Source organism: Puma concolor, chromosome A2, assembly GCF_028749965.1.
Source record: "Puma concolor isolate L17-30 chromosome A2, mPumCon1.1.hap2, whole genome shotgun sequence".
NCBI classification, from domain to species: Eukaryota; Metazoa; Chordata; class Mammalia; order Carnivora; family Felidae; genus Puma; species Puma concolor.
This window is the reverse complement of record NC_141668.1, coordinates 164,958,282-164,973,964: the sequence shown is the minus strand read 5'-3', so window position 1 is coordinate 164,973,964 and position 15,683 is coordinate 164,958,282. Positions and strand designations below refer to the sequence as shown.

The window sequence follows — 15,683 nt, the reverse complement described above, 5'->3', positions numbered from 1 at the left end:
ATTTTAGTTTTAGGCAATCTCTACACCCAATGTGAGAGATGACAAACTTACAACCTCAAGATCAAGAGTTGCTCACTCTTCTGATTGAGTCAACCAGGCACTCCATAGTATGATGATTTTAAAAGGCTTATCAGATACTCCAAATAGGAAGCCAAGATTATGGACCAGTGACATACATTCTCTCACATAACCTGGATAAATAGATTTGACCAAAGCCAAACTTTTACGGGAAAATAGACATGATGGTGAAAATGGCTGAGAATTGTGTATCTATTTGAAAAGGGAGCTGTGAATTTCTACAGGAAGCTTGGGTCATAGGTGACAAATCAGAAGATTCCATAGGTATAAAGAGATTCAATTGTGCAGTGATATTGAGATACATAGCATCCTGGAGTACTATCATAATTCCATCAAAAGCGTGCCAAGATAAGCAATATTTAGAAATGACAAATCAAGAGAAATGGACCACGACCTACAAAAAATGTGGCCAAAGAGGCACGCTTGCCAATTCCATATGTTTGGTTTGGCAATCATTTCTGATCAATAGGCACACACACACAAAAAAGCCCAAGTATTAAGACTAGGCTGTTCTGTTAAGGAGCCTCTGCAAGGCCCTCTTGATGTCCCTGTTCCTCAGGCTGTAGATGAAGGGATTCAGCATGGGAGCAACCACAGCATACATCATGGAGGCCACTGCATCCTTCCTGGGAGAATGTGAGACAGTCGATCCCAGGTACACCCCAAGACCTGTTCCATAAAATAAGCAAACAACTGACAGGTGAGAGCCACAGGTGGAGAAGGCTTTGTACTTCCCACCTGTTGATGGGACTCTCAGAACGGAGGAAAGAATTTGTGTATAAGAGAAAAGGATCCCTAAGACTGGAATACCACCAAAGATGGCACCAATAAAATACATGAATATTTTATTGGTGGAAGTATCATTACAGGAAAGCTTGAGGAGTTGAGGAGGGTCACAGAAGAAATGGGGAATTTCCACGTTTGTGCAGAAGGTAAGTTGTGACACAATGAGGCATTGAAGCTGAGAGTCCAGAAGGCTGATCAAAAAAGACACCAGAATCAGCAGGCGACAGAGGCGGGGGTTCACGATGACTGGGTAGTACAGAGGATAGCAAATAGCTACAAATCGATCATAGGCCATCACGGTTAAGAGTACACTGTCCAAACAGCCAAAAAGATAAAAAAAAGACAACTGAATCAGGCAGCCCGCATGGGAGATCACTCGGTTATGAGTCTGAATGTCCAAAATCACCTTCGGGACTGTGGTAGATGTGAAACCGATGTCAGCCACGGACAGGATGGAAAGGAAGACGTACATGGGAGTGTGGAGGTGGGAGTCAGAGCTGACAGCCAGGATGATCAGCAGATTCCCTAGGATGGTGACCAGATACATGGACAGGAACAGGCTGAAGGTTAGAGGCTGCCGGTCTGGATCATCTGAGAACCCCAGGAGGAGGAACTCCAACACATCTGTTAGATTATCTGGTTCCACAGAGCAGAGACAGCTTTTGGAAAATAAATGAGAGTTTACATAACAGAAACAAGTATACAGGAATCCATCAGTGTGGCTATACTTTGGATGCATGCAATTCACAAATACAGTATTCACACTTGAGGGAAATGTAGCAACATTTCTCAGTTGTGACAACATATTCTTCCTACAACTCTTTTCTCATTGTCTTTTGCTCCATTCACCTGTTTCTATGTGCACCCACTTTGGAAAGATGGAGCTAAGGAAATTAGAGATGCAAGGATACTTACAGATTTAAAATTCCATAAACACACTAACATATCAGTTCCCTCCTTGAAGGAAACAAAAGGAATAAGAAATGTCATTCTCCCTTAAAAGATTGTTCTAATCTAAGGGCACTAATTAGCAGTCAAAAGTACTTTATTTCATCTAAATGCAGAGAAATTACAAACACCCTAAAAAACTATGTAATAAAGTGTCTGACTCCATTTTTTGTGGTGATATTTGACTGCAAACGGTGGTTAAGGCTCTCTTTACCCCATCTGCCCAACACCTGGGCTAGCTGATAAAAAAAAACTGGGTCCTTGGGGCGCCTGGGTGGCTCAGTCGGTTAAGCGTCCGACTTCGGCTCAGGTCATGATCTCACAGTCCGTGAGTTCGAGCCCCTTGTTGGGCTCTGTGCTGACAGTGCAGAGCCTGGAGTCTGTTTCGGATTCTGTGTCTCCCTCTCTCTCTCTGACCCTTCCCCACTCATGCTCTGTCTGTCTCAAAAATAAATAAACATTAAAAAAATTAAAAAAAAAAACCCGGGTCCTCCAGTTATAAGTAACTTCTGAGGATGTGATGTACAGCATGGTAACTATGGTTAATAATACAGTGTTTCATATTTGAAAGCTGTTAAGAGTAGATCTTAAAAGTTCTCATTACCAGAAAAAAATTTTGCAGGGCCCCTGGGTGGCTCAGTTGGCTGAGCACCCAACCCTTAATTTCGGCTCAGGTCATGATCCCAGAGTCGTGGGATCAAGCTCTGTGCTGAGTTAGAGCCTGTTTAAGATCCTTTCTCTCCCTCTGCCCCTCCCCTGCCTGCCTGCTCTCTCTCTCAAAAAAAATTGGAACTATGTATGGTGATGGAGGTTAACTAGACCATGGTGATCATTTTGTAATATGTATAAATTTTGAAACATTATGTTGTATACTTGACCCTAATATAATGTTATATGTCAATTTATCTCAAAAAACAAATAACAAAAAAAGCAAGCCAGGCAGCCTGGGTTCTCCCTCCTTTGGAGACAGTGAAACATTCAAACCTCACAAGCACATAGGCAGGAATTCTCTCTCTCTGAACTCACACCATAGCCACAACACAAAATCGAAGCCAATCACTTTCCTTGAACTTTTGTACCATTTCATTTTTTTTTTAATTTACATCCAAATTAGTTAGCATATAGTGCAACAGTGATTTCAGGAGTAGATTCCTTAGTGTCCCTGACCCATTTAGCCCATTCCCCCTCCCACCACCCCTCTAGTAACCCTCAGTTTGTTCTCCATATTTATGAGTCTCTTCTGTTTTGTCCCCCTCCCTGTTTTTAGATTATTTTTGTTTCCCTTCCCTTATGTCCATCTGTTTTGTCTCTTAAAGTCCTTATATGAGTAAAGTCATATGATTTTTGTCTTTCTCTGACTGACTAATTTCACTTAGCATAATACCCTCCAGTTCCATCCACGTAGTTGCAAATGGCAAGATTTCATTCTTTTTGATTGCCGAGTAATACTCCACTGTATATATATATATATATATATATATATATATATATATATATATATACACACACACACACACCATCTTGTGCCATTGCAGACCAGTTTAGAAAGAGAAAGCCTGCTATGCTTTCCCTAAAGGGAGATCTTTATGAAGAATTAAACGTTTTATAACCTCTTGTATGTGTGGCATTATCAGCCTCAACATCCAAGCCAAATTTTGAATAGGAGTCAATCCTATTTCTGCAGTGTCCTATTGATACAGTGACTAGGGCATGAGGCAGTGACCACCACCAGATGAGGTCTTTCTTCTCTTGGTCTGGCTTGCTCACTGGCTCTGCTGCCTCATGGCAAGCATGCACTCTGGACTGTGCTGCACTGTGATGCATTTCTTGAGCCCTTCCAATCCTTTCTTACAGATCCAAATGACCTCATTTAGAAGTGTCAATAATCACTTGGTTGTTAGAGACAAGAGTATGGGATGGGGTCTTTTTCTTTTAACATTTATCTTTGTGAGGGGAGCTAGCACAAGTGGGGGAGGGGTAGAGAGAGGGGGACAGAGGATCTGAAGCATGCTCTGTGCTGACAGGCTGACAGCAGCAAACCTGATGTGGGGCTCGAACTCACCAAGCACAAAATCATGACCTGAGCCTAAGTTGGATGGACGCTCAACCGACTGAATCACCCAGGTGCCCCAGGATTGGGTCTTTTCTTAATGCGGCCCTGGGTCTTGTGTCTTGGCCCAGACCTATCCATGTCTTAGAATGAAGCTGTGGCTGACACTAGGGTTGAGGAAAGGCTCTTACCCTGACTGTTGTGTGTTTCAAACCAGCATTGGCCTCTATGGGTGCTCAAGGGAAAGAGTACACCCTGTGCATGATCTAGGTCCATTGGGTGGTTGCACATGGAAGTGTCATTGGAGAGATAGAAAGGGAAAGAGAGACAGAGGGAGGGAAATAAAGGAAGAAGGGGAGAGGGGAGGGGAAGGAAGAAGAAGGAGAAGAAAAGCAGTCATCGTGCGTCATATGAGGTCTGCATTCTTAAAAACAGGCTGGGACCTTTCAATACCTCTGCTGTTCCTGTTGCCCATGCCTTTGTCACAACAAAGATCCAGACCCTCAGGGTTATAGGGAGAAACATCCATAGCATCCCGGTAGCACAGTAAAGAGGTTAGTGTAGACCTGGCTTAGGCATGGGATATATAAACCCTATAAAACAATCATCATCATGGAAGAGGCCCCTCATCATGAAGATCCTGGCTTGAGGCTCTCTGGAGAAAGAAATTTACAAATATGAGCAGGATGGAGAGGACCTCCTTTGAAATATATACAGTGTTTAAAAATAAAGAAAAAAAAAGAAGAGAAAGAAAGAAACTTGCATATGGGGAAGGAGACAAAAAATAGAACAGGTATACAATTTGATCCAACTAGAAATCTGAAATGTACTAAAATACTTTATAGAACAAAAAATAAAAAGGTGCTGATTGGCTTTGCATCTCTTCACACAGGTTCTGAATTAACTTTAATATCTGCTGAAATGCACCAGTTGGCAAACTTCATGTTCTCAATCAATACAGGGGTTCAGGTTACAGTCATTTCTTGGGATCCCATTAAATTTAAACAACGTGCCCTCTAGAATCTTAGGGAGGAGGTTCTTGAACATAAGAACAGTGAACAAACATGTATGCTTCACCTTCACCATTAAAACTATTGCCTTGCCCTCAAAGATCCCACAATGGGCATGAACACTCTGACCCTATGAGTAGTAAACTACAATTGAATTAAGTCTTTGGCACTGTATAGGAAAAACCCACGCACTTTTTCACCTCCTCCAATTCTCCATTATTTTACACAGAATACTTTCCCCCCACACTAAGCAATTCTCTACAAGAGCTGAATGTCCTACCGTTTAACTCAGTTCTGACACTATCTGCCTGGAGTGTCAGATCCCAGAGGATAAGGGCTCAGTCTCACAAGACTGCTCCCACCCCACTTTAGATGCCAGCCGCGAGTAGTATGTCCCTCATGTTCTGGCCAATTTCTGTCTGATTTGGCTACAAACGAGGGGTTCCCATGGCCCCTTCCTCAGGGTTTGGTTAATTTGATTTGTCACTCTGGAAGAGTGCTTGGAGGAAACCACTGAATCTCATTCATTTGTCATACAGGACATCCCTGGAAGAAAAGAAAACTTAGACAGGAAAGCCTCTAGTGTATGGAAGCCATATTGATTACATTGTCTTCCTGTGAACTAACAAAGGGTAATCAATATTATATATATTATATGTATATATAATATACATAATACATATACATACACATACACTGTGCTAACCAGGGTGTAGGTGCTGAGGAATGAATGAGGCTCAGTTGTTTCCTGCTGACATTCTGCCTGGAGTGACCTAGAAAGAAAAAGGAAAGGCAGGTTGAGATGTTGGTTGGTTTTCGTTTGTTTGTTTGTTTGTTTGTTTGTTTGTTTGTTTTAATATTTTACTTCACCAACTATGTCAAAAAATATAATTTCACCAATAAACAACATTGAGATATTTTACATTCTTTTTTGAACATCTTCAAAATCTGGTATCTTGTATGGGCAGATCACGTCAATTTGGACCACTCACATTTCAAGGGCTCACAAGCCACATGAAACTAAATTGTACGGAAAGACATTGCCCACACCCTGTGCCTTGTGAATAGAGTCTTGATATTCAGATCCAAACCTGACTTCACCCCTTTTGACCCCATGACTTGGTGAAAATAAATAAGAATGCTGTGCTCTTTTCCTCAATTGTGCACCTGTGTTTTGGGAAGGATTATGTACATGAAAATAAAAAGCTGCATAGCACAAAGTTCAGAGCCTGGCACATAGAGACTCTCAATAAAGTGTTGTAGAATGGCTACTCTCCTCATCACCATCATGATTACCATCATCACATTCATGATCCTTTTGGAGTGCTTAGGGAACAATTTGGAGACATCCATTTCTTGCTCTCATGTGAGTGTGGCATATGGAAGCTAGAAATGGTGTTGGAGGAGAGCAGAATTCTGAATGAGATTCTGAAATTCCCAACAGGAAAAAGAACATCAACTTCATAGGCCTCTGAGCTGAAACTTTGCATATGGCTGTCCTCCCATCTGGCCAGCCCCAGCTTGTCTTGCTGAGGAGGAAACAGTTCCCAACAGTCCCTCTTCCATCCACCATCTTCCTGGACACTCACTGGTCTGTGCTATACCTCTGCCGGGTCATGACATAGGAGTTTGGATCCATCCTCCCCTCCTGCCTGGTAAGTGATGATGGCTGAGGTTTTGTGCTCAGGACTGGCAGGAAGACAGCCTCAGGCATGAATCTTGTTCTGCAGATGATGACTCTTGGAGGAGAAGACACAGTATGAATCCTAACGGAATTGCCATCCAGAAAGGCTGGAGGCACTGGCTAATTATTTACTCCTGTATGACCTTGAGAGCTCAATGCACAGAGCTCATAATTAGAAAAATTGGTCCATGCTATCCCACTCTCTGAGGACTTCCTAATAACAGAAGAATAAAATGAGAAAAGTGACTGTAGTTAGAAGGGTCTAGGCCCTTCTTCCTCTCTGGAGAAAGCTCATCTGTCTGTACACTTTCCTTCTGACTTCTAATTTCAAGGATCTTAATATAAAATACAGACTCTTTTTTTTTTTCAATTTAATGTATGGCTTTTTGACTTTGACATCTACAAATCGATTATGTCAGTCATGTAAATTAGGGAGAATTTGGTTTTCTACAACAAGAATCAGAGGCTATTTCCATCTTCTAAGTTAAAATTTATGTTCCTAAGAGGAACTTCCTTTTTCCTGTTTTTAGGGGGTTTTGTTCCCTTATTTAAATGACAGCCCAAGTTCTAATTTTTCTGTTTCTTTGATGTATGTTGGCACATTAAGTACTATTAGTTTTTATATGTTTATTTATAACTTGCTACTTCTCTTAAATAAACAAGAGTATCTAACAAGACTGCAATGAGTGTGCCAGCTGGAGTTACAGTCCCCTCAACGTTTGACTGGGAGAAGACCTATTTCCAAGCGCACTCACATAGCTGTTGGAAGGATGGACTTCCTGTGGGCTGTTGGCCAGAGGTATTCTTCAGTTCTCTGCCACATGGGTCTTTCATGGGGAAGCAACATAGCAGCTGGCTTCCATCAGGATAAGCAGGCCGGTGACAAGGAAACTACAGACAGGAAGTTGAAAGCCAGAGTCTTTTTGAACCCCAATCTCAGAAGTGACATCCCATCAGTGTTGCCATGTTGTGTTGGTTGGAAGCAAGTCACTAGGCCCAGGACACACTTAAGGGGATAAGTCTCCACTTTGGTATAAATCCAGGATGTGGAGATCTTTGGGAACATATGAGAATCTACCCACCATGCAGGTCTCACCCTTTTTCAGGACATTGGTCTTAAACACCACAAGACTCTGAAGATGTCTCTCTGCTTCCCAACACAGCCCACAACCCATAACACCAAAAGACTCTCAACAAAATTCCTCTGCAAAAGATCTGACATGTGAGGAGAAATGGCCACTGATTTGGTATTTCTGCAGACCCTACCATGTTGCTTCAGGACATGAAGCTAATATAGTTTCTCTTCTACCACCAGGGTAGAAGATCCAAGGTAGATGTCTACCTCCATTGACATCACACCAAGCTGAGCCGTTCTGTGCTCAGATTTAACAAACGCCCCCAGTAGTTTCTGATTTCTGCACATTGAGAAGAATTCATTTGCCCTCGAATGTATTTTCTTTACATTACTTTGTGTTCACAAATCCTAACATTTAAATAAATGGCCTGTTGAGGGGCACCTGGGTGGCTCAGTCGGTTAAGCGTCGGACTTCAGCTCAGGTCATGACCTCGAAGTTTGTGAGTTCAAGCCCCGCGTCAGGCTCTGTGCTGACAGCTCAGAGCCTGGAGCCTGCTTCAGATTCTGTGTCTCCTTCTCTCTCTGCCCCTTCCCCACTTGTGCTCTCTCTCTGTCTCTCAAAAATAAGTAAATATAAAAAAAAAATTTTTAATAAATAGCCTTTTGGTTTTTTTCTGGGTGACAAAATAAATTGTGTGAAAATATTGGTCCCTCACAACCTGCCACAGCCTATCATGTGGTTCTCCTGGTTCAGAGGACTCTGGATGAGTAACTCAGAGAATGGCTTATCATTAACTGATGCAAAGAAAAATCAATTAATCCAAGATGGTGAAGAAGCAACCCTGGCTTCTGCCACACTCAACCGAGAGATCAATAATTAACCATCCATGAGCAAAAACAGCTCTGGAAGAGCTCAGGACTCTACTTAAGAAACTTCAGCAAACAGTGACTAACCACACAAAAGGGAATAACCTGAGAATAAGGTTAACACAAGAATAACTACACAAAAGGGAAGAAAGAATAGCTTCATTTTGCCTGCATCATTCCATCCCTCAGCTAGCACTGCTCAGCACCAAGAGGGTATTTATCAGCTAGAAGAGCTCCTCTCAAAAGGAAAGGGAGAGTAGGGTGAGTGACCAGTTTGCCCAGAGGTTCAGGGCTCTGCACAAAGGACCTGCTTCTGGTATACCCCACCCAGAGAATGGCAAAGCTTGCACATATAGATGCAGCTAGAAACAAGGAAGAAGTGTAAGCACTACCAATATCAACCACAAGCAGGTATGGTAATGACATAAAAATAGACACAGAAACCAATAGTACAGACTCAACAGCCCAGAAATAAACCCCTGCATATATAGTCAACTAATTTTTTTTTTAATTTTTTTTAACATTTGTTTATTTTTGGGACAGAGAGAGACAGAGCATGAACGGGGGAGGGGCAGAAAGAGAGGGAGACACAGAATCGGAAGTAGGCTCCAGGCTCTGAGCCATCAGCCCAGAGCCTGACGCGGGGCTCGAACTCACGGACCGCGAGATGGTGACCTGAGCTGAAGTCGGACGCTTAACCGACTGAGCCACCCAGGCGCCCCTATAGTCAACCAATATTTAACAAGAGAACCAAGAACACTCAATGGGGAGAGGATATTCTTTTCAAAAAATAGTGTTGGGAAGGGGCATCTGGGTGGCTTAGTTGATTCACTCTTGATTTCAGCTCATGTTTTGCAAGATGGAGCCCCGTGTTGGGATCTGCACTGAAAGCATAGAGCCTGCTTGGGATTCTCTCTGCCTCTCTCTCTGCCCCTACCCAACTCACACTCTGTCTCCAAAAAAAAAAAAAAAAGTTTGGAAAACTAAATTACTACATGCAGAGGAATAAAATTGGACCCTTATCTTACACTACTCACAAAAACAAACTTGAAATGGGTTAAAGATTTTAACAGAGGACCTGAAAACATAAAACTCCTAGAAGAAAACATAGGGGAAAAAACTCCTTCACATTGGTCTGGCAGCAATTTCCTAAACAGGACACCAAAAGCACAAGCAACAAAAGCAAAAATAAATAAGTGGGACTACATCAAAGTAAAAAGCTTCTGCACAGCAAAAGAAACAACAAATGCAAAAGCAACCACGGAATGGGAAAATGAGAGGACATATTTGGAAATCATATATCTGATAAAGAGTTAATATCCAAAATATATAAAGAACTCACACAACTCAAGGACTAATAATAATAATAATAATAATAATAAATAATAATAATAATAATAAATGGGCAGAAGAATCAAGCAAGCAGTTTTCTAAAAGTAGACTAACAAATAACCAATGGGTGCATGAAAGTGCTTGACATACTCATCATTAGGGAAATGCAAATTGAAACCACAATGAGATATCAACTCAGACCTGTTAAAATTACTGTCTTCACACATAGACCAATGGAATAGAAAAGAAACCCCAGAACTAGACCCACAAACGTACGGCCAACTCATCTTTGACAAAGCAGGAAAGAACATCCAATGGAAAAAAGACAGTCTCTTTAACAAATGGTGCTGGGAGAACTGGACAGCAACATGCAGAAGGTTGAAACTAGACCACTTTCTCACACCATTCACAAAAATAAACTCAAAATGGATAAAGGACCTGAATGTGAGACAGGAAACCATCAAAACCCTAGAGGAGAAAGCAGGAAAAGACCTCTCTGACCTCAGCCACAGCAATCTCTTACTCGACACATCCCCAAAGGCAAGGGAATTAAAAGCAAAAATGAATTACTGGGACCTTATAAAGATAAAAAGCTTCTGCACAGCAAAGGAAACAACCAACAAAACTAAAAGGCAACCAACAGAATGGGAAAAGATATTTGCAAATGACATATCGGACAAAGGGCTAGTATCCAAAATCTATAAAGAGCTCACCAAACTCCACACCCGAAAAACAAATAACCCAGTGAAGAAATGGGCAGAAAACATGAATAGACACTTCTCTAAAGAAGACATCCGGATGGCCAACAGGCACATGAAAAGATGCTCAACGTCGCTCCTTATCAGGGAAACACAAATCAAAACCACACTCAGATATCACCTCACGCCAGTCAGAGTGGCCAAAATGAACAAATCAGGATGCTGGAGAGGATGTGGAGAAATGGGAACCCTCTTGCACTGTTGGTGGGAATGCAAATTGGTGCAGCCACTCTGGAAGGCAGTGTGGAGGTTCCTCAGAAAATTAAAAATAGACCTACCCTATGACCCAGCAATAGCACTGCTAGGAATTTACCCAAGGGACACAGGAGTACTGATGCATAGGGGCACTTGGACCCCAATGTGTATAGCAGCACTCTCAACAATAGCCAAATTATGGAAAGAGCCTAAATGTCCATCAACTGATGAATGGATAAAGAAATTGTGGTTTATATACACAATGGAGTACTACATGGCAATGAGAAAGAACGAAATATGGCCCTTTGTAGCAACGTGGATGGAACTGGAGAGTGTGATGCTAAGTGAAATAAGCCATACAGAGAAAGACAGATACCATATGTTTTCACTCTTATGTGGATCCTGAGAAACTTAACAGAAACCCATGGAGGAGGGGAAGGAAAAAAAAAAAAAAGAGGTTAGAGTGGGAGAGAGCCAAAGCATAAGAGACTCTTAAAAACTGAGAACAAACTGAGGGTTGATGGGGGGTGGGAGGGAGGGGAGTGTGGGTGATGGGTATTGAGGAGGGCACTTTTTGGGATGAGCACTGGGTGTTGTATGGAAACCAATTTGACAATAAATTTCATATATTGAAAAAAAAATACTGTCTTCAAAGACACTATAACAAATATTGGCAAAAGTAGAGAAAAGCGAACCCATGTGCACTTTTGTGGGAATGTTCATCAGTACAAACACGATGGAAACGGCATGTGGGTGTCTCAAAGTATTGAAAATAGAACTAGCATATGATCCAGCAACCCCACGTCCAGGTATATATTCAAAAGAAATTAAAACAGGATCTCGAAGAGATATCTGTGCTCCCATGTTCATTGCAGCACTATTCACATTAGCCAAAATACAAAAATAATCTAAATGTCCTTCAACAGACAAACAGATAAAGAAGATGCAATATGTATCCATACACACAAAAGAGAATATCAGTCAGCAAAAAGAAAGAAGTAAATTTGGGGTGCCTGGGCGGCTCAGTGCGTTAAGTATCCAACTCCTGATCTTGGCTCAGGTCATGATCTCATGGTTCGAGTGTTCAAGCCCTGCGTTGGGCTCTGCAATGACAGCATGGAGCCTGCTTGGGATTCTCTCTCTCTCTTCCTCTTTCTCTGCCCCTTCCCTGCTCACTTGCTCTCTCTCTTTCTCTCTCAAAAATAAATAAACATTTTTTAAAAAGAAAGAAACAGGGGCGCCTGGGTGGCGCAGTCGGTTAAGCGTCCGACTTCGGCTCAGGTCGCGATCTCGCAGTCCGTGAGTTCGAGCCCCGCGTCGGGCTCTGGGCTGATGGCTCGGAGCCTGGAGCCTGTTTCCGATTCTGTGTCTCCCTCTCTCTCTGCCCCTCGCCCATTCATGCTCTGTCTCTCTCTGTCCCAAAAATAAATAAACGTTGAAAAAAAAAAAATTAAAAAAAAAAAAAAAACCATACACAGGGGCGCCTGGGTGGCGCAGTCGGTTGAGCGTCCAACTTCAGCCAGGTCACGATCTCGCGGTCCGTGAGTTCGAGCCCCGCGTCGGGCTCTGGGCTGATGGCTCGGAGCCTGGAGCCTGTTTCCGATTCTGTGTCTCCCTCTCTCTCTGCCCCTCCCCCGTTCATGCTCTGTCTCTCTCTGTCCCAAAAATAAATAAATGTTGAAAAAAAAAAATTTTTTTTTAATAAAAAAATAAAAAAATAAAAAAAATAAATAAAAAGAAAGAAACAAGCAAATTCTGCCATTTGCAACATAGATGGACCTTGAGGGCATGATGCTAAGTGAAATAAGTCAGAGAAAGACGAATACTGCACACTATCTCTTATATGTGGAATCTAAAACAACCAAACTCAAACAAACAAAAAGTAAAAAACTGGTTACCAGGGGATAGAGGGTAGGGAAAATAGGGATATGCTGGTCAAAGGGCACAAACTTTCAGCTGTCAGATAAATAAATTCTGAGGATCTAATGTACAGCATGATGACTGTACTATATCATATACTTGAAAGTTGCTGAGAGAGTAGATCTTAAATGTTCTCACCACAAAAAAGAAATGGTACTTATGTGAAATATGGAATTGTTAACTAACTCTGTGGTTGTAAATCACTTTGCAATATATCAGTGTATCAAATCAATACACTGTACATTTTAAACTTACACAATGTTGTATGTCAATTATATCTCAATAGAGTTGAAAAAAGAAATATATCAACCTTAGGATATAATGATGATAATGATATCTATATTTATTTAGTTCTCACCATGAGCATATTGTCTTTTTATTTTTACTTTTTTTAAAATTATTTTGTTAATGTTTATTTATTTTTGAGAGAGACAAATGTATGAGTTGGGGAGGAACAGAGAGAAAGGGAGACACAGAATGCGAAGCAAGCTCCAGGCTCTGAGCTGTCAGCACAGAGCCCGATGTGGGGCTTGAACTCATAGACTGCGAGATCATGACCTGAGCCGAAGTGGGACACTTAACCGACTGAGCCACCCAGGTGCCCCCCCTTTTGCTTTCCTGCTGTCTTTTTAATCCTAGAGTGCTTTCAGCTAAATATTACTTAAAATGAAGGATCAGAGGCCATGAAAGTTATAAAAATATATCCCAGTGCACTCAGCTAATGAGTCAGCTGATGGTGAAGCCAGAGCTGATGTTACAAGTCAAATTTTGGCCTACAAAGCCTGTATGTTGGAACTATACACTGGCCTGTCAATATACTACAACAATTTGCCCTATCGATCCCTTACTATATCCTAAATTGTGTTCTATCATTATATTTGATGATATCTTCTCAATCAGCCTCTCATTTAGATGCTCTTATTATCATAACTCTACGGATAAGAAATTAAATAGAAATATGTTATGTATCATACTCAAAGTCACACTGTTTGCAACATCAAGTTACTTATAAATTACTGGAATGTTTATTTAAATTAAGTTCCTTAATGTTATAATAAGGATTACCATATACCATCTGACTGGTCCATGGCACAATTATATATAATTATTTCATGGCCTCAGAGGATAAACACTGTTGCACTTAATTTGCTGCTGAGGATTCTGAAGCTCAGAAAAGAACTTTGACTTACTAATTTGCAAATTTTTGAGCCAATACCAGGCCATGGAATATTTTCCTATCCCACATTTTTTTCTATTATCTGTGTTTCCTATTCTTTTTTGGGTGTTTTTTTTTTGTTTTTTTTTTTTTGATGTTTATTTATTTTTGAGAGAGATACAGAGTGTGAGCGTGGGAGGGGGAGGGGCAGAGAGAGAGGCAGATACAGAATCCAAAGCAGGCCCCAGGCTCCAGGCTATCAGCACAGAGCCTGATGCAGGGCTCAAACTCATGAACAAGATCTTGACCTGAGCCAAAGTCAGACACTCAGCTGACTGAAACACCCAGTCTCCTTCTGTGTTTCCTATTCTAATCAAGTGTTGTCACACCACATTTACATGGCTGTATGAATCTTCCAGTCTTTTCCCATGCTTAGCACTCTTCTAAATCTAAACCTAAAAACAAACAAACAAAACCAAAGTGCTACCACTGGGTAGAGTGTACCATCTGACAAAAAAGGCAGCATCACTTTCCCCCTTACCAAGGTTCTTTGGCCATCACTTAGGTCTGCATAAATGGACAGGCAAATATAGAAATGTGGTAATTTTTCTTGGATGGTAACTTCCTGCTAACTGTTTTGGCTTCATCATCTGTCAATTTCATGCCTTTCTCCAATATCAAGTTCCTTATCCATGTAGTTGGTAGATGATTTACCATAGAGGTAAAAGACAGGGTAAATTAAAGTAACTTTAGCACAGGTTTTCAGAGAACCAAGATTACTACCAATAAACTACATATGACATTTCTAAGGAAAGATGGATACCAAATGGAGCCCAAAGACTGATTTATCAATGACAGAAGACAAGACGGTAAGGCAACAAAGTGAAGTCTTAAACAGGCTGTTTGTTACTGGACAAAGAAAAGAGCTCACCTTTGCTGACAACATAAACCTTTGCTGCTGAGAATTTTTTAAAAAGGAGGACAAAGTACAATTTATTTATGATGAAACTTGTGACTTTATAATCCTCAGACACCATTAGAGCCACTCATCTACTGGAAATATGATTCCAGGACTTAGATCTCAGTTGTACATTCCTAAATCTATATTTAAAACCACCTTTATTTTATGAGCTCATTATGCAATATTCCAACTGCACACAACTTATTACACACCTTTCTCCTCATGTTATAATTTAACTTTCAGGGTTCGGTCAAGAAAAAAAAAATCAATGGATTATTTTAATAAAGAGAATTAAGTGTAGGTAGTTGAGTAAACAGCTACTTCAGGACAAAGCAAAAGATGGGAAAATGTGGTGACAGATGGAAGCCAATAAATACCAAGGGCTTAGGGTTTTTAGAGGTAGGAGTGAACTTTACTTAATTTTAGAGTGTAATATAATTTGCTGACCATTATTAAAAATATGTAACAACTCATTTTTCATTTTTTTAATGTTTGTTTATTTTTGAGAGAGATAGAGACAGAGCATGAGTGGGGAGAGGGGGAGAGAGAGAGGGATACACAGAATCCAAAGCAGTCTCCAGACTGAGCTGTCAGCATAGAGCCCAATGCAGGGCTTGAACTCATGAACTGTGAGATCATGACCTGAGCCGAAGTTGGGACACTCAACCGAGTCACCCAGGCGCCCCCAAATTATGCAACAACTCTTAACTGTAGAGAACAGACTGAGGGTTGCTGGAGGGGTGGTGGGTGGGGGGATGGGCTAGATGGATGATGGGTACTAAGGAGGGCACTTGTGATGAATCACCGAATTCTACACCTGAAACTAATATTGCACTATACATTAACTAACTGGAATTTAAGTA

At 41.2% G+C, this 15,683-nt stretch overlaps 1 protein-coding gene across 1 annotated transcript; it reads right to left on the bottom strand.

The window, feature by feature from the left end:
• Window positions 1-580: 580 nt before the first annotated feature.
• Window positions 581-1,411, bottom strand: LOC112852673 (olfactory receptor 7E178-like). The gene has a single exon (XM_025916201.2). It carries the CDS (start codon window positions 1,409-1,411, stop codon window positions 581-583), a length of 831 nt encoding a protein of 276 aa, XP_025771986.2.
• Between the last annotated feature and the right edge of the window lie 14,272 nt (window positions 1,412-15,683).